Below are 19688 nucleotides of genomic sequence, written 5' to 3'. Positions count from 1 at the left end.
GAACGCTCTTGCTTGTGAGAAGCAAGGGATAAATGAGATGGAGAGACAGGAGGCAGTCTGAGTAACAGGACTTTTCAGAAAACAGAACTGTGCATGAATTCTGCAGCTGCCAGTTGTAAGTTACCCATCCTGGACAAGTCCCCCAGGTTTTGTGAGTCTTTGTGAGCCTTTCAGGGGGGGTTTCTCTGAAAAAAGAGAGGCTCGTGGAATGTACCTGCAGGGGGCTGCTGTGAGGGTGACAACCACGCCTGTGAGCATGCGGGCCTGAGCCCCACACCCCAAGACAGACCACAACAGAGGAAGCAAAGGTGCCCAGCTTCTCCTGGCCCCAGCGCCCCTGCCTGCGAGTCACATAGTGTGGAAACCTCTGTGCTACGTGCACTAACAGGCGTCCTCTGCATTGGGTACACACAGAATGAAGATGTCCATGACAATAGGATATAAAGTCTAAAAAGTCATGGGGTACCTGGTATCCACAGCGATAGGCAGCACATAAACCCACTCTTGCACCTTGTCCTGCTGGCTTGACCGGCTACGAAAGCCACCGAGATCACACGCTCGCCCTGGCAGGACTGGCAGGACGGTGCCGAGAGCACAGGGTTTTGCCTGGAGGGTAGCACTGCCTCCTCGGCCCTTCAGCAGAGCCCAATCCCCGGGCAGTGTACAACTCAAGCAGGCCTTTTCATCTGGACCCCAGCTCCCAGGTGACTGGATGGCTCTTCTCAGCCAACTGTGGACAGACAAAACCACGGCCACCTCCCGCCGGCCTTGGCTCAAGCAACCACACATGCAGCTGGCAGGGGCTGGGCTGCCGCTTCTGTCCTACTCTGCACTCTGGCTAGCGCCGTGAGGAAGGAATACAGGGCAAGGCTTGAACTTTAACTCATACCTGGATGCTCTTCAGTGGCAAGTGTTTCTTCAGAGTCTTTTGAAGGATTCTGTGAAACTTTCTCAGAGAATGTGGATTCTCTTGTCTTTGTACTTGGCTCAGGTTCCAGCTTAGATCTAAAAATAAACAATTGTTTGTTGTAAAACCTATGCTACTCTTTTTGACAACAGAAGAGAGTCACTGCCTCATGAACCAGCGGCTATCTGGACACACCTCCACAGGGCACTTGTAAAGAAGCATAGGCATTGCTGCCTCAGGCAGGGGCTGTGCACCCTCCACAGCATGGGAACAGCATCAGTAGAAGGCTGTAGTCTGAAATGCCCCCGATGGACACCACACTTAGTGAATGGGCAGTGAAGGCCCTACCTTCAACAAACCCAAAGCCGGATGTTCACTAATCCACTAGTTTTACACTAATTCAAAAGTCTTGCTGAATATATGTGTATGTGTACAGATATATATACACAGTAGAAACATAATTTTGACCCATATTATATACCCACATATAAGTAATACTTAGTTTAACTATAAAAGTACAAGTCTTTAATACCTCCGAGGTGGAACCATCTCTGCACTTCCTTCCTGAACTTCTTCCCACAAGGGGTCTCCTTTTCCACCCAGGGGGCATAGCTACACCTATTCAGAGAGGCTCTCCCTGCTATCCAAGGACCCTGCCACTCCTCTGCACCTGCTTGCTTCCTCCGCAGCAGTGATGAGTCTGTCATGTCGTCTTTTATCTGTCGTCTGTGAGAGCAGCTCTTTGCCTTCATGAGTCACATTTGCTGCTTAGCCCTGGATCCTGGCATTCAGTGCTTGCTGATGGTCTAGATAAGGGTTTCCCAAAGGCCTATGTGCCGAAGGCCTAGTCCCCAGCCCATAAGCACCTTTAAAGGTGAGTCCTAGTGGGAAGTACTCAGGTCACTGATATGCACATGAAGGGGATATTGGGACCTTGGCCCCCTTCCTGTTTGTCTTCACTTCCAGGCTGCCATGAAGTGAACAGACTGCCTTTGTCACCCTAGGCCCAATGCAAGAGGGCTAAGTGACCAATACCTCTGAAACCATGAGCCAAAATAGACATTTTCTTCTTTTAAGTTGGTTATCTTAAGTATTTTGTCACAGTAATGGAAAACTGATAGTGTTCAGTAAGTATATGTTGAATAAATGGATGCTTTACAAATACCAGTAAATGGCTAATGAGAGAGAAAAACTTTGCTTCCTTTGCTAAGAAGCTTTTTAGTTTGAATCCATCCCATTTATTGATTCTCGATTTTACTTCTTATGCTTTACTACAGTGACACAGTCATATCAAACAACAGGCCCCGTTATGAAACAACAGGCCTTGTAACAGCTTTATATGACACTGTGAAAATCCCAGGCAGAGTGCTAGGAGGGTCTGTGATAAAGTCCATGTTGCCAGGCAGGTTGTAAGTAAGGGAACAATGGAAACATGTGAGGGTGACTTATTAATGCCAGCTAATGTTTACTGGGGGCTTATTATATACTGGCCATTTTTCTAATAAGCACTTACATGGATAAATGTATTCAATTCCAAAACAATCGAAAGAAGGCACTAGTAGTAATGACCTTTTTATAAAGAAGGAAACCGAGGCCTGAGGAAATTTGGACACTCATAAGGGTCATAAAACACACGGCTGGTTTGGGACAGGACCTTAGGGACCTATCTCTGGAGTTCACACTATGTCAATTCAACGAGGAAAAGAATGTCTGTTTAACAAACATTGATGAAATGAGTAGATATTTATAAAGAATAAATAAACTCCAACCCCATTTCACTCCATCAAAAAATTAATCTGACACACACAGTAGACCTAAACAAACCACCAAGTCAAAAAGACTCTAGAAGAAAGCATAAAAGAATATTTTAGTGACCTTTGGGCAGAGAAAGCAAAAATTTCAAAAATCTGGCTTTCTCAAAATCATGTTTCTATTCATCCAAGATATCATTAGGAAAATAAAGAGACAAACCACAGAACAGGAAAAATTATTTGTAGCACGTATCTGACCAAGGAATTGTATATACAATAGATAAAGAACTCCTATACAAACCAACAAAAGGACAGATAATTCAACAAGAAATGGGTAACATATTGCTAGACATAGGGCACGTCTGTTAATCCCAGTGACTCAGGAAGCTGAGGCAGGGGGGTTGCAAGTTTGAGGCCAGTCCCAGCAAATTAGTGAGATACTCAAAGTTTAAAAACAAAAAAGACCGGGGATGTGGTTCAGTGGTATAGCACACATGGGTTCAATTCCCACAACTACAAAACCAAACCAAAACAAAACAAAATAACCAAGAAGAAGAAAAAGAAAAAAAAGGGGAGGCGAGTGGATAAGATACTTGAATAGATGCTTCAGGAAAAAAATATACAAATGGTCGATAACACACGAAAAGGTGGGACAATGAGAAACCCCCAAGCATTCACTGGGACAGCTTAGGAAACAATCAACCCCTGATCGTAGTGGGGACCTGAAATGTATGTAAGCACATACTGCTAGAAGGTATGTAAGACAGTGTTACTATTTTGAAAAACTTAAGGCAATTTCTTACTAAGTTTAAGAAACATCTCCACCATGGCAGAGCAACCCACACTTAGGTATTCATCCCAAAGAAATGAAGAGGTATCCACATGAAGGTCTGCAAATGCATGCTCACAACAGCCTTAGTCAAGAAATGGAAGCAACCTGAAGTTGCCCACGTGAGACCCGACAAGCCAGCTGTGGCACACGCCTGCGACGCAGCACCACTGGCAGCGAAGAGGGAGTTCCTGACAAGGGCAGCAGGGACAGACCTAAAAGATGCAGTACAAAAAGAGACCACACAAACAGCTGCAAGGACGAATCTATTTAAGAATAAACATTCCACATTTGATTTTGTATATAATTATAAAATTTAACATTTGCTACTTAACAATTTACCTCAAATATTGCTAAAGATAATTTAGTAACCTGACACATTAGCCAATTTTGAAACTAGCTTAAAATAAGACATGTATCAACCAGAACTTTCAGGTTTTTTTACAGTTACTAAATGACAAATGGCCTAACAGTTCCTAGCCTGTTTTCCCATCTATAAAATGGGGCTGTGAGGGTATCTTTCCTGTCGAATTCCTTGTTTATTTGCAAATGCTTCCTTAGCACAGCCAACAGCCACAGTACGAGCTACTACTGCTACTGTTCTGTGGTTGCAGCTGCTGTCATTACTGTGGAAGGAGAAATAGCAGTGGTTTGATAAAGAAAATTTCTTCTGAAGTAATACTCGTCCAGCACACATGGCCACTGGCAAGGTGCAGGCCATCAGAGGAAAAGAAGTGATGAAATCCATTCATGACTCAGAGCTGAGAAGCTGGTGCACTGAGTGATCCGCACAAGTGACTCAGCAGGTTCTTCCAGCGCTGGCTCACTCGCAGCAGATCCCTCGGCTGGCACACCAGCGGAAGGTCAGGAGGAGTTTTGACAGACTGGCAGGGGAGAGGTGTGGGCAGCCTTTTCCTTGGCCCCGGTGCTCAGCAGATGACCTGCTGCCCTTGCAGACTGCCTTGGTCATCAGGTTCCTCCAGCAGTTCCACAGATCCCCACATCTGGAGGCTGGATCCTTACACCATCGGCAGAGAAAGACAAGATTTAGAAGAGGGCCTGGAGACAACAGAGGGCTTGGTCCTAGCCTGCCATTTATCTGCTGCATGACCTTGCTTCAATCCTCTCGCTCTGAGTTTTCTTCATCTGTAAAATTGAGAAAACGCCACCCTCCTCAAAGGGATGTGTCGAAGATGAAATGAGAAGGGGCCTAGCGTGGAGCCCGGTCCGCAGCAGGCGCGTTCCTGGGCCGCCTCTTGAACTCTCAGCCTCCTTCCCTCTTGGTGAGGTGGCTCACTGAGGCTTTCTCACTCTCACCTCCTGACGGTGAGAGACCTGCTTTTTCCACTTTCACATCGGCCACTCAGAGTGGATGCAAAGACTAACACAGATTCCAAAGGTGCCATGTAAAATATAAAGGCTTTATAAACTCTTACTACTACTATTTTAGAGCACAGAAATTATTGGGAGCTTCACAGGGTAGGTGTCACTTAGTTAAGATCTTGAAAAGGGTAAGATTTTGCCAGGCATAGGGGAGAAAGGATCTTCTAGGCATAGAGAATCTAGGTCGAGCTTCTGGGTCACAGGATGGCATTTAACTTTGGATAATTATATGGCTCTTTATAATACAGACAGAATAACTTCATATTTGCATTAGCCACATATGAGAGTTCCAGTTGCTCCGTGCCCTCTCCTTCATATATCATTTTAAATTCATTCATTCTAATGTATGAAATGTTATTTTGCAGTTTTTAAAAATTTCACTATGAAACAACTATATGCAGCAAGGAGGTATAGTACAAAGAACCCTTTTTCCTGAACCATCAGGGAGTAGGTTGCCAAACTGATGCTTCTTTACTTCTGGCTATTTTTCCCCCAGTACTGGGAACCGAATCCATGGGTGTATTACCACTGTATTACCATTCCTTTTTTCCCCCTTCTCTTTTTATTTAAAAGTTTTATTGGTTCTTTTTAGTTATACATAACAGTAGAATCCATTTTGATAAAATTATACAAGCATGGTCCCCATTTCTTTTCTTTTTCTTTCTTTTTTAAATTTTGAGACAGAGTCTTAAGTAGTCCAGGCTGGTCTTGAACTTGAGATCCTCCTGACTTAGCCTCCTGAGTCACTGGGATTATAGGCATGTACCACTGAATTACCTTTGACTATTGAATGTATTCTTTGATATAAGTAGAGTACAGCCATCAAAATCAGAAAAGGCATATCAATACATGACTTCCATCTTTTCCTTATATCCCGGTTCATTTTTGACCAACTCAATAATCTCCTTTGTTCAAAGGATCCAGTTCAGAATCACATGTTGCATTTTCCTGTCATTTCTCTTCAATCTCCTTCATTTGAACAGTTCCTTCAGTGTCTCTTGAGTCCATGGAGACATATTATTATATTTGACATATAATAATATGCCAGTTATTCAGCAAGATGTCTCTGAATTTGAGTGTGACGTTTCCTGGTGACAGGAGTCAGGCTGGGCAGACATCACAAGTGCTGCTGAAACCTCACAGCAGCCCATCAGGTGGTGTACTCTCACTATGCCCACTGATCAAGATGGCAATTGCCGGGCATCCCACCACAAAAATTAATCTTTTCCCCCTTGTAATTAACATGCATTGAGGGGAGGGTGCTTTCACATTATATATTTCAAACTTTTAATTAATTAATTATTCATATTCCAATGGACTCATGATGTCTTATTTCATGAAATATTTTGTACTCTGCTGTCACTTCTTTTGGCTCTGGTAGTCTCCAAGTGGGCCAGGAGAAACCCTTTTACCCTTCAGACATGTCCCTATCACTAGAGTCCTTCCTTGCTTTCTGATACAATCAAAAGTTCCAGGCTCATTTTGTGCTCTCCCTTCCCCAGCCTAAGAACCAGTCATTTCTGCAAGAAGGGTGGTTTCTTGACACTGAAACTCAGAAACCAAGATCTGCTTATTGCTACTGGGGTGTCACTGCATCCAGGCCCTCCCAGGGGACAGAATTAAAAGACACATGCATGCATTTTCATATGTATGCATACATACATGCACACAACCACATTCATTTCCATGCTGCCTGTGGAAATAAGATACTATGAGTTCACACTAGTACCTTTCCTTCTGTCCCATGACTACAGGCCTCATTCTGGCTTCTTCCCTTTCACTTCTATAGTGAGAAACCTGCCTATCCTCTATTTCTTCCTTGATCAACTCCTTACAGGCACTCACCCCTCATCCTGCTGCCCGCCACTCCTCCTGGTGGGGATGCACCACTCCTCTTGTTGGGGCTCTGACTGCTGTGTTGACCATGCTGCTTAGCTTGACCTTCCACTGGGAAACCTCAGCTGCCCACACTGCACCCCTCTTACCCTACCTCACTTCATGGCTCCAGAATTGAACTGTTTTGGAAGGGGAAGGACATAATTGACTTTTGGATGAAGGTTCCTTTAACATCTGCCATCTCTGTATCCAGAGGATGGCAATGTACCAGTTTTCAATTTAAATGAATGAAAGCCTGCAGTGCAGTGGACTGAGACATAGGGGAGTGCCTTTTTCTTTTTTAACTGATAAAAACAGATTCTAATTATACACAGAGTATCTACTGAGATCCTCAGGGAAATTACAAATTAACTAGTTGAAGGAAATTTGAAAACAGCCATTTTAAGAGTTCTCGGGAGGATTAGCATCTACCCCATTTCTGACGGACACTGACCTGGCTAGGCCCACCCCTGCCCAGTAGGCTTCCAGGTCCCACCTTGAGGACCTTAGGATTCTGTTTAAAATTTTAAAAGAACAAAAAGAGACGTAAAAGGGGAGGTGTAGGGAGGGAGGGAGAGAGATTTTGGGGCTTTAAAATAAGAAAACATGGGAGAAATTCTTTGCAAACCTTAAATAAGGCCCATATAAATCTTAGAGAGAAATGGCTCTTTTTCCAGATTTAAGGACTGCTCTTATGCTGTTTTCCTGCCCCAAACAAAGGCTCTGGGTGGAAGAGTGTTTTCGGTCTGTCACAGGATCGTCTGCAGCACCCAACATGGCTTCCAGGCAAAGGGCAATGGCTCCTGCTGCCTGGACCAAGTTGTCCCTCACACAGTAAAGGCGCAATGGGCCACAGATAGGACCTCACGATGGCCTGTCATGGGACAAGCACAGAAAACAAGAGCAAGCACCTACAGCCCTCTGACTTTGCCCTCCGATCATTTGTTTCATGTCATTAAGCAGACTACACATCAGCTCAAGTGTCATCTGCCTGCTAGGTTAGTCACTTGTGGCATAACCTCAGAACCTGTCACATGCTGTAGAACACACACCGCGTCCACAATAGACAGCAAAATACTGAAGCAAAGAAATGGTTCTGAGGGACTCTGCTCTGAGCCAAGTCTACACAGACTTTCTATAAAGAGCTACAGGGTGAATATTTTGGACTCTGTAGATTATATGTAGTGTCTGTCTCACAGCCTTTCTTCTTATTATTTTACCTTTAAAAAATATAAAAAAACTTTCAGTTGGAGGGCTGTACAAACAAAGCCAAGGTCTAGATTGGCCCATAGGCCGTAGTTTGTTGATCTCTCTTCTAGGCAATGATTAAGGCCCTGTTACAGAGTAAACAGTGCAACATTTCTGTCATGGGTCTGCTGTCACAGGGCAGAGCTTCTTTTTGTTCTTTCTTCATCTTGATCACTGCCACTATCATCATCCCCAATTACTGGCAAAACTTATGAGCTCTTACGAAGTATAGGGCTCTGGGTTAGAGGTGATGGATACAAAGAGGTAAAAGATACAATCCTTTCCTTACCAGTCTTAGAATCCAGAAGGGGTGAGAGGGCTAAATTATAATATAAAGTGCCTTCTTCAATTACCAGGTAAGTACTGTGATATTATGTACTATAAAAGGAGGAGAAGAAATGAAATGCAGTAGAATGTTGATCTTTTGTATCAATATTAGAAAGCAATTAATAATAACTCAAGATGTCCTGCCTAGCCATGGATCAACACAGCCTTTTCCAAGGTGCACTGGCCAGCTGTCCGCACAGTCGTGGCTCCATGCAGGCAGGCCTGGGGTAGGAGGTTGCATAGACTCTGAGAACTCTGAACACTAAGTGCCTCTCTAACCTGTCTGACAATGGAAATAAATAAACCTACATAAGTTTTAGGTGAGATCAGATAAGTACACCTCACTGAAGTCACCAGGGTTTCCCCAGAGCTCTTGTCTTCCAGAATTCATAGTCCACGTGCTCAGCACAGCTTGGCGCCACATGAGGGCCTCGCAGCAGCTGCAGAGCTCTGGCCTCCCAAGCTGCTGGTGTGCAACCTGCTCGGTGGTGGGAGAAACCCTCACCTCCCACTAACATATTTCACTCTTCTCAGCTCTCCCTTGAGACAGGGAAAGCAGCCCAAAGTTTCCACTTCTAAGAACATCAGTGTACTAGTGAAATTTAAGTGTTTGGAGGATGGGCCAGAAGAGCAGATATAAGACCCCAATAACAGTGATCACTGTCCCTCTGTCCAGCTTGGCGGGTGCCACTGCCATGCCAGAAGTGAAATGCCTCGAGGATGGGTAAAGAACCTCCATCTAATAATGGCACTCACATTTTAAAAAATAGACTCATGGTCAGAAAAATGCAGAAAGGTCAACTGACACTGTTTATGGCTTAATAAACAAAAGTACTTTCATCCAGTTTGGTACAAGAGCCCTTTGGTATGGTAGAATAACATGACAGCACCGTTCTACGAAGATAATCCTAGCATGTAATATCTTTCTTCCTACACCATGAACAGATTACAGCAATCACGATGTGCCTTAACCAACATATGAGTGACAATAATGCCACAAAATATTTGCAGTCAGATTTCTCAAATCAATTTCATATGAACAACTTTTTTTTAACAATAACCACTGACAACAAAAACAAAGAACCCACCGATTCGACTTGACAACGCACCAGTTCCACTATTGGCTTCCCTGGAGGACAGGCATTATACTGTATAATGAGCTGAGGTGGCACAGGGACAAATAAGCCAGTGGCATCTTGAAGAGACAATGTGCTGCACCTGACCGTGAACAGCACACAGGGCACCCATGAGGAGAGCCATAGCACTGCCTGAAGGAGCTGGAAGAGACTTTACAGAGCAGGCAATTTTCACTGGGGCAGGAAGGATGAGCAGAACTTTGTTCACCAGATGAATTTGGTGGGGGTGGGGGAAACAGAACATAAGCCTACGTGAAAGGCATTCTTGGGTGGAGAAACCAGCAAGCATTAAGGCCCAAGAGCCTCAAAGAGCAAGGCCTCTTTAGGGCAAAACTGTGGTAGGGCCTAGCCGAGCATGTGTCACTGGGGACTGCCTAAGAAACAAGGCTGGGGTGCAGTTGTTGTGGCTCTGAATCCCTGCAAGCAAGGGAGTGAGCCCACCTCCTTCAGACAGAGCCCACTGCCCAAGGTGAGGAGCCAGGAGTAGAGGGCTGGACTACACTGTGGAGGGATGCACAGCTCCCCACTTCCCTCCAGGTCTGTGTGCAAAGTAACTGGTGCAGGGCAGCTAGCTGGCAGGAAACGGTGCTGCATTTCACTGTCTACAGAGGACTTCCTATCTGACTGATTTTAATATGTATTTCAGTTGAAACCTCTGCCAAGGGCAGATGGAGGAGGAAGCAGCAAAAGCCTCTTACTTTTCCTCCTATACCTGTTGGGTCTCCACCTGGCATTGTGCAGTGACATCTGCTGCTCCTCCTTGGTTGTAGTGTGAGTCTAGTGGCCACCTTCTCACCTTCACGGTCCATCACATGCCATCGGAGTCTGAACTGCCTCCCAGGACCTGATTAGACAAACTGGTCTCTGCCTGGGACGTTCTGCTCACCGGTTCCCCAAACCTGGACTGCCCACTTCCTGGAATTTTCAAAGCCAACATGGATCCACTACTTGAAAATCTGCCCAATCACTCAGGTTCAGACTGCAGTTCAGTGGGCAGCAAACTCAAATTTGCCGAGCCCCTGTTTCCTCATTTATAAAATGAGATACTAATATTTACTAATAAGGTGGTTGCAAGGCTTAAAGGAAATAAATTAACATACTGCCTGACATATGGCAGGTGTTTGATGGTAGATGATAAGTTAACATTTATTACTCCAAGTATTTTATGTATCCACTCATCTTCTTCCTACAACACTATAGTTATGAAGATAGATACTATTAATTCTTCCATGGTACAGCAAGGAAACTAAGGCACAGAAAAATAAAGCAATTTGCTCCAAGTCACACAGCTGGCAAGTGCGGCCAGAACTCCAGCACAGGCTATCTGGCCACTGGGGGCCCCGGGCTCTGTGCTCACCCTCCACCAAGCCGCTTCTCTCTTTGGACTTCCTGGTGGCCTCACTGATTCCGACCTGAGAGCACTATCAGGGGCACCTGACATAAGGAAACCTGTCCCAAAATATTATGTCCTGATTAAGTTGGTTAATTTTTCAAGTTTTTATAGCAGCCCAGTCTCCCTCTAAGTTCCCTGAGGACAAAGACTTTATTTTTTGCTTCTCTCAAATTACCCTCTTGGTACATTATATAATAATAACTATCGGCTGACAGATAACTTGCCTGATCTGCTTATTATCATCCCCAAATGCTTCTACCCATTGGCATTTACTGTTTCAAATCTATTTAACAAGTGTGCAGAGAAAAGCTCACATGGAAGGCCTCAGACTGCCATCCTTAGAAGGGCCTGCTTGCAAGGCTAGCTCTTGGTGCATCTGAGAACCTGGACTTTCAGGGAGTTGTGCCATCTAGCTGAGAAGAGCAGCTCCCTGTGACTAAGCTGGGTGTAAACAAAGTGAGCTGAAGGGCTGTGACGCCCAACCCTGCTTTCCTCCTGGCATCTGGAGTTCTGATATTGCCAGAGAGAAGGTGCCATGTGACCAGGTGCCAGTAAAATCCCTGGGTAGTGAGTCACTCCTGAGCTTCCCTGGTAGACCACACTTCACCCACTGTCACGAGTCACATGCTGTGTGACTCCCCTAGAAAGTGTCCTGGGAGCTCCTAAGTGTTCTGGTCTCATAAGGATTTTGTCCCATAGGCCCCCCCTTTGATGTTCCTCTCTGTATCTGTTCAATATGAGAATCCAGTCATGAGCAGAGCTGAGGCCAAGTCCTGGACCTGAGAGCACTATCAGGGGCACCTGACATGATATAAGGAAACCTGTCCCAAAATATTATGTCATGCTATCTTCTCATAATGTTCTAGAATATTTCCAAAGTTAGTTAAGAAGTGCTCAAGATTCAGAGTATGGACACAGTACTCACTGAGGTGTTTTATTTGTTTGTTTGTTTTTTGTACCAGAGATTGAACCTGGGTGTTCAACCATTGAGCTACATTCTCAGTCTTTTTTTTTTTTTTTTTTTTTTTTGGAGGTAGAGTCTTGCTAAGTTACTGAGATGGGCTTTGAACCTATGATCCTCTTGTGTCAGTCTCCCTGGCCACTGGGATTATAGGCGTGTGTTACCACATCCAGCCCACTGATGCTTTTCAGTCTCCATGATGGGCTGGGCTGCTGAGATGGCTGCCACTGTACACTGTGCCCAACATTGTAGGAGGCTGTGTGAACCCAGATGGGAAGGTGGACAGAGGCACACAGAGGTGCCACAGGAAATACTGGTGCCTGGTCTGCTACTTCTTGGCCGTGTGGCCTTGGACAAGTCAGAACAGTACCTGTGTGAAATGGGTGCTGAGCTTGAAAACAGGTGTGTGCTCAGAGCATGTGGCATCTCACAAGTACATGGGTCACACTGGCCTTATGGAGCAATGGTCACTGTGCCAAGCTCCTCCCTCAGGAAAACTCTTTCAAAGATAACAAGAAATATGTGGGGGACAGAGATTGGGGTAAAATGGCTTCATAGAATAATTAAGAAGCAAAATGGTAAGAGTACAAATTTCAAATCAATCCCAGCTCAGCTACCTCCAGACTGTGGGGCTATGGGTGAGTAGCCCAACCTGCTCAGCCTCAGCTGAGGAGAGTAACAGTACCTGTGAGCCAACAGAGCTGAGCATAGCACCTGGCACACAGCCTGCAGTAGGCACTAGCTAAGGCACTTTATAAAGAAATTCAATCTCAATATACATCACAGAGGAAGTGCTCTGTGAACTTGAGTTACCACTATTATTATTATTATTATTAACTGAGAAATACCAACAGAGGCCATACTTACAATCTCTTCTTATCCACCACTCGTTTAACTCGAATGGCTCTCTGTTCTGAGTAAAGTTTACACACTCCTGTTGAAAGGAAAATAGCAGAACAGAGACCATTTAAAATGGCTTCTCAGACAAAGGTATCATTAAATATAATGAGACACTACCATCTTCAGCTAGCAAAGCTGAATTCTGAATTCATCTATTGTGAAAGGCCACATTTGACCTTTAAGGAAAGATGAAATACTTTTTAAGTAATCTTGAATGAAATCCAGAACAGCAGTCCTGTGCTCCTTCACTTGCTGGGAATGTATCTCCTTGTGGGCTGTAACAGAAAAGACAACATTCAGGCTTCTGCATTCAATGAGCCTAAAAACAATGCATCAGATTCCCTTTCTTTATTAAAGGTATTTTTAAAAACACAACCACAGAGCAAGTCTTATGTAAGTGAAACTGTTTTTAACAGTAAGATAAGGCTTTGCCAGATGAAAGATTAAAGCCAGAGGAAAACTAGTCAAATAATTCATGGTTTATTATAGCACTCAGGGACAGTCCTTGATGCAGTCCCTTCTTAAGGACTGACCCCATGTGTACTGGCAGCATCAGTACCCACGCTGACCTTTAATAACATGCTGAAATCAAGCCTAAGTCCTAACACCCCCTCTGGGCCTGCACTGTGCTTTGGCTTGGAAAGCCCCAGCTCTTCCCAGTCTCACACTCCCAGGACCCCTCAACGCTGAGGTGAACTCTCCACTCTAGGAACCTTCCATGACGCCCAGTCACAGAGGTGCCTTTCCTGTGTGGACTACCACACAGAAGTCTGAGAGACTTAGCAGACTGAAGTCTGTACCCATTAGTCTGGTAAGACAACTGCCACTCATGGAGGGGACAAGTGCCTGCTGTATGTGGACACTGAGCTCACATCCTACACAGCCACCTTTTGAAGGGACCAGGTGGCGATTCTGATTATATCCACTTTCACATGAAGAAACTCAGGTTCGGAGGCCAAAAGGAGCCTCAGGTTCTGTGGTTTGATACTTAATGGCTGGTTTTATTAATGTTCAGTACGCTTTCTAGGCATCTCAATAAACGCAGAGGTGAAGAGTATAACCATACGTAGGGCTGCAGAGCTGAGATCCCACGAGGGACTCAGGGATTCTGTGAGACTGCACAGTGTTTTGTGTTTTCTAGAATGTCTACAGCTTTCACCAGACTCTCTTGATGGCCCATCAGCTCTCATGGAAGCTTCCCCAGGAGAAGTCTGTGTCTTGAACACACGGCACCCAGACACTTGGAATGCTAGATCATTTCATGTGCTCTACCTGTCTAAACACATTTTAAAAGATGTGGTGAAGACCCATAGCTTGGGAAGGCATCCCAGTGCTTCAACCAGAATGAGATTGGGCAAGAATGAGGTGACAATGGCCCTCTGGTGCCAGGGTCGGCTCTAGGAATCTAGCTCAGTTTTCATAGTAATGCTGAGATGCTTTCTATAATCACTTGCATTTTACAGAGGAAGAAACAGGCCCAGGAAGATTCAGTGACTTGTCTCAGGCCACAGAGATCAAATATGGCAGAGTGGGGATGCCTCTCAGCAGCAACAGCTCAGATCCTTCCTCTTGACTACAAGAGAGTGACACCAGTTTACTACTGCTAGGGCAGGTGGAGCATAAGCTGCCTTCTTACTTTATTATCCACATGCCAGCCAACCTGCCCCACTAACTGCCACACACTGCAGGCACTCGTGGACATCACACACGCACGTATGCACACATAAAATTTGCCTTTTCTGACCTTGGCCCCTTAGTAAATTTCTGGTTCTGTTTGATGAGGTCCATCCATCTCCTTCCTCCCATCTGTTTAACTTGAGTGGTGGCCTATTTGTGATTCTGACTGGCTTAGTTTGTTAAAACATGGATCAGGAAAGATTCTGAAGTTTTAAACTCTGACTCTCAGTAAGAACCTAAGAGGGACTGTGGGTGGTTGCTCTTCATGAATCCTGTTGAACTACTTGACACATCCGTGGCTGGCTGTTTGCATCTTTCAGAGCACTTTACCTTCTGTTCTGAGTTGCTGGATTGCTTCTGAACAGGTCCTCATGAATATCTGAGCATCCTGGTCTATCTGGTCACGTTCTGCATCTGTCATCCTCCCATATTCAGACATGATATGGCTAAATAAGGACAGAGGAAGAAAATAAGAGGGCAGGAGCAAATGACAACCCAAGGGAGTGTGGGCAGGGGGAAGGGAACAGCTTCCCTGATCCACTGACACCAAGGCTGAGACCTGGAGGAGAAGGAGGAACCGGCTGGGCTGAGAAGTGGGAGAAAGACCTAGAGGGTGGCACATGAAGGCTGTGAGGCACAAAAAGCTTCCCAAATAGCCCCAACTGCAGGTCAGTTAAGGGAGGGAGAGACAGATGGTTTAGGCAGAAGCCTGCAGGGCTTGGAAAGAACAGAGGACTTGACTTTAGAACAATGAGGGGCTCCAAAATGGCTTTGTGCAACCCAATGACTGGCAGTTCATCCTGGGTGCTGCCTGGAGAATACACAGGGAATGGATTTGGGGTTCTTGAAATATCTGTGAGAAACTGGTTTGGGATGCAGTCCTTTGATGTTGACAAGCAGTCTTCACAACTCACAACAAAGGTGCTTTAAGAAAAAATATCATTTCCCTTGATATTAAATTACACCATCCTAAAATTGCCACTTTTAGTTACACAGCAGCTTGAAGCTCAAAATATGGTAGTTTTATTACAGCGCTCATGGTTGTAAGAGCCGGGCAGGAGCGGCAGCATCATTACTAATGGTGATGCTGCTCAGTCCAATTCAACACTCTGGACTCCACATGAAATTCAGAATCACAATACAGCAAATTAAAGGGACCTTACAAATGCATTGGTGCTAGCCACCAATTCTCACTGAGGGCAAAACGCCAAGTCCTGGTCATCCCACACCTACCCATAGCCTCGCTTCCTGTGGCTCACCCCTCAGGCACTTCACACTGGCCACATACTGAGCAGCAGCGGACCAAGCAGGCTCCTGCCTCCCCTCAGACTAGGCCTCTGCTTGGATGGCTGCCCTGGGTCACCTTTCCTGACCGTTCCCCACAACACCTGTCCCCCCAAGTTCCCCACAGCACTTGTCTAACATCTTCCCACCTGTGCTGGTCAGATTATTGTCTCTCAGTGTCAAAGCTGCCCTCTGCCTTCTCTGCTTTGTGACACGGAAGCAAGCTAGGACTCCCAAACCCACTTTACTGCCATCTGTTCCTTATCCTGCTTTATTTTTCTTTATTGTATTTATTATTCCCTGAAAGAGTAAATATTTATGTCTCTCTGCTGTCAGCAGAATGCAAGCTTCACGAAAGTAAGGACTGTGTGTGTCTCGTCTGGTTTTGTTTCCCTAGCACCCAGAATGGCAGCTGGCACAGTGTGGGTACACTAGTATGAGCTGAGCACTTACTATACGCCACATGCTATTCTCAGTGTCTTACAGGAACCCTATGTACGTATTTAGTCCTCACAATGTATTCATTCACTGCCTTATATACCGAACCTACATATGTCAGGCACTAGGCCAGGGGCTGGGGGCTCAAAATTGAGCAAGTCTCAGTATCAACCCCTACAAAGGGTACTGAACTATAGGAGTGATTGACACAGAAACAGGGAGTACAAGGAACTGTAGTGAATGGTGCTGGTGTGGGGGGTGGATGTGGAATCCAAAGTGATAGTGGTCAGTTCATACAGGAAAAGGAAAGTACCCACACAGAACATAGCAGGGAGGACCAGCTTCAAGTTTCCCAACCTTCAGATGGTGCTCAGAGTAACCATGTCACCTGTGCTCCACACCAGAGCACATCTGAGCGAAGGGGGAAAGGAGTAAACAGGCTGGTTCCATGGAAACCAAGCAATAGTGATGGACCTCTGGGGCACCAAGGGTCACTTCAAAGGGGCAGCACATCACACACATGTGGTCAGTATCTCTACATCAAATGTGTCTAGCATTATGTCTACACTATTTTTTAAATAAATATGGATGGTATTATGATGAGTATGTATATATGTATTTAAAATTGTTACTCTGTAATAGCTGTTTCTCCAATATCAATAGGTTTTCCAAAAACACAGTGGTCATACAAAATACAAATAGTCCACCGTCAGTTGAATCAGGGTCCCTGCAATACCAAAGCTGGGATCAAGGGTGTATTTGATGGAAATAGCCACTGGAGGATTTTACACAGGGGAATTTGCTATTTGCATGGTTCCTCTGTGTGGGTGGCCTGGAGGCAGATGAAACCACGTGCCCTCAGCCCTGGTTAAGAGACCACTGCTAAAAAAAAAACCTAAGCCAGGTAGTGTCTATGGGGGTGAGGACAAATCTGAGGCCTAGATTGCCTGGGTACAGAGGCAGATAAGGAGCAGTTAGAGGGAGTTCTGGGTTTGCCTGAGGGCATGCAAAGCCATAGAAACAGAAGAGGGCACAGGTTTGGAAGTGTTAAGGTGCTGGGCCACATACAGGAACTCACACAGGAGACAGACTGGCTGGAAAAGGGAGTCTAACTCAATGTTCCCATGATATTTCAAGAACAGCAGTAGGTCTATGGTGGGCACTTGAAAACAGTCATCAAAGTAATGAAGGTTGCTGATGATGCAGCTTCAAATTAGGTTCTAACAAAATTACTACTTTTTTAAAAAGGTTAAATATCCGTCAAATATTTCCAGAAATATATCCTCATAGGATATGCACATATAAATTTATCAAAGTTTAATTTTATTTTCTTTATTATGTACAGAGAGATAATTTTATTAGAGATCTCAATTTCTCTAAAAATTAGACTCAATTAAAGGGAACTATGTTGGATATCAGTTTAGATTAGGCAATTACTTTAGGGAGAGAGGAGGAAAAAAACTGGATGGTAAGTTTATTCCATAGTTCAGAAATTTAAAGGAACATTTATTTTTGTTATTTTGTTGACTAGTATTGTAAGAAAGGACAAGTTCAAAATAACCAAATACCATGAAGTTCTTCTATTATTTTTTTAAGTATTTATTTTTTAGTTTTTTTAAGTGGACACAATATTTTTATTTTATTTTTATGTGATACTGAGAATTGAACCCAGTGCCACACACATACTAGGCGAGCACTCTACCACTGGTGCCACAACCCCAGCCCTGTCTATTAATTTATTATACAATTAGAGCATTCCTGAGGATAGAGAAGAAGAGAATGTTTAAGACACTGTTGTAAAGGTTCCTGAAAAGGTATGGGTGGGAAGTCATATACTACAACCTGATTTTTACTATAAATACTAAATCAACAGGTTAATTTTATAATGCATATTGGGCATGTACTATGTATATTATGAAATGAATCTACCCAATATGATTTATGAAATTAAAGTTACTCTCTAAGACATAGAACCAAAATATAGACCCTGTTTTCAATACACTGTACTACAACAGGTAACACCTAAGGCTGATGTATGTGTTCATACAGCATAAACAAAGGCTGAGGCTATGGACACTTCTCATCACCAACACTAACCACTGTTCTGGGCTTCACATATATTTGCTTACTAACTTCCCCAAACTCTATGAGGTAGGTACTACTATAAATTCCCATTTTACACATGCAGCAACTGAGGCACAGAGAGATTACACAACTTGCAAGGCTATTCAGCAGTCATCAGCAGAGCTGGGGTGTGACCCTGGGCAGCTACTCTGATCTCAGATGTTACAACTCTCTCTAAGGCATCTCTCATGCCATAAAAGGCAGAAGAGTTCAGAAGAGTGTGCACTTACTCTCCTGAGGACACCTATAAACTAATCTTGAAAGGCAGGTGTGGCCATGAGAGGCAAGAGTAGAGCCCTGAGTTTGAAGAACCGTGAGTGGTTCAAACTGGCTGGACATAGGACAGGTGGAAGGGATGTATCCTTGGTGGCCTTCAGTGAGTCAGAGTTTTATTCTGTGGCCAATGGAAAAGCTGAGCTTGGTAAAGATAACTGTGGGAATACCATGCTGGAGGAACCATGAGGAAGATCCAGTCCTGGGTTGATGAGGTTAAGCACAGAATCTTGTCCTATTTATCTTTGTATTCCTAGCATCATGTGATAGGTATGGGCTCAATAAATTTTTGTTCAAATGAAATTTAAGAAGGGGAAAAGGGAGGTGAGTGATTGGGAAGAGGAGAAGGATCCAAGATGTAAAACTTCCAGTAATTAAACTGACATTGGAAGTGAAGTATTAACAGAACGTGAGATCTAGGGCGTAGGTGAGCAAGAGGCAGAGTAAAGACACAGACCCAGAAGGAATAGAAGAAAGCACTGGAAACTGAAAGGAAGGAACTAATACTACCATTTGTCCTTATGATACAATTTTAGAAAGATAAGAAATAATGCTCTTGAGACCAAATGTTCCATAACCGATTCTTTGTTCTGAAAGAACAAAGTGTGGCAAACGGTCTTTCAACCATTTCCTGTTAAAATATTGAGAAACTAAAGGAGATTCTAAAGTTCTACAATTTATTAAGGGGAAAGGGAAAAGTTACTATGACATACAATGCAAGGGCCACAAACCTAAGCCTGAGCTGAGGATAGCTCTGATTCGAGTAAATGCTCGCTAGGGCTTAATAAGCTGAAGTGAGAAAAACCTTTGTCAGCAAAGACTGCAGAGCAGACAGCCTTCATATATTGGGCACTCAGAGCAACTTATCTGCTTGGGTCTTGTTTAATTTATCTGGTTTTGTGTGTTCTAATCTCAGGGCTACAAGGCAGGCCTGGCCTATAGGAAGTAAGGAGTAGAGGCCATGAGAGAAGAAATACTTGGGAGTCAGGGGCTGATATGGCAGGAAGTAAGGAGTAGGGGCCATGAGAAAGAAACACCTGGGAGTCAGGGGCTGATATGGCAGGAAGTAAGGAGTAGAGGACATGAGAAAGAAACACTTGGGAGTCAGGGCCTGATGTGGCCAATAGCAGAAAAAGAACCAGTACTGAACGTCTTTCCAGGTAGGTGAGCCTAGGATCAAGT

The 19688-nt window shown here is 44.4% G+C and overlaps 1 protein-coding gene across 9 annotated transcripts in view; it reads right to left on the bottom strand.

Annotated features, from left to right (window-relative positions):
* Stx18 (syntaxin 18) overlaps window positions 1-19688 on the bottom strand; it is a 145132-nt gene that overhangs the window by 49173 nt on the left and 76271 nt on the right. For 6 of the 9 annotated variants that reach the window (XR_013425684.1, XM_078021025.1, XM_078021022.1 and 3 more), the window contains 4 exons: window positions 14718-14833; window positions 12887-12985; window positions 12678-12744; window positions 890-1005 (listed from right to left, as the gene is read on the bottom strand). Coding sequence is in view for 8 of the 9 variants with exons in the window: in XM_078021025.1 (XP_077877151.1) it covers window positions 890-1005; window positions 12678-12744; window positions 12887-12985; window positions 14718-14833 (398 nt within the window). In the remaining variant the exon portion in view is untranslated. The remainder of the gene's footprint in view (window positions 1-889; window positions 1006-12677; window positions 12745-12886; window positions 12986-14717; window positions 14834-19688) is intronic. The other 3 variants (XM_078021027.1, XM_078021028.1, XM_078021029.1) reach the window with 2 other exon arrangements.

Source organism: Ictidomys tridecemlineatus, chromosome 9, assembly GCF_052094955.1.
Source record: "Ictidomys tridecemlineatus isolate mIctTri1 chromosome 9, mIctTri1.hap1, whole genome shotgun sequence".
NCBI lineage: Eukaryota > Metazoa > Chordata > Mammalia > Rodentia > Sciuridae > Ictidomys > Ictidomys tridecemlineatus.
The sequence above is the reverse complement of the archived record's forward strand: the minus strand, read 5'-3'. Positions and strand labels throughout refer to the sequence as shown.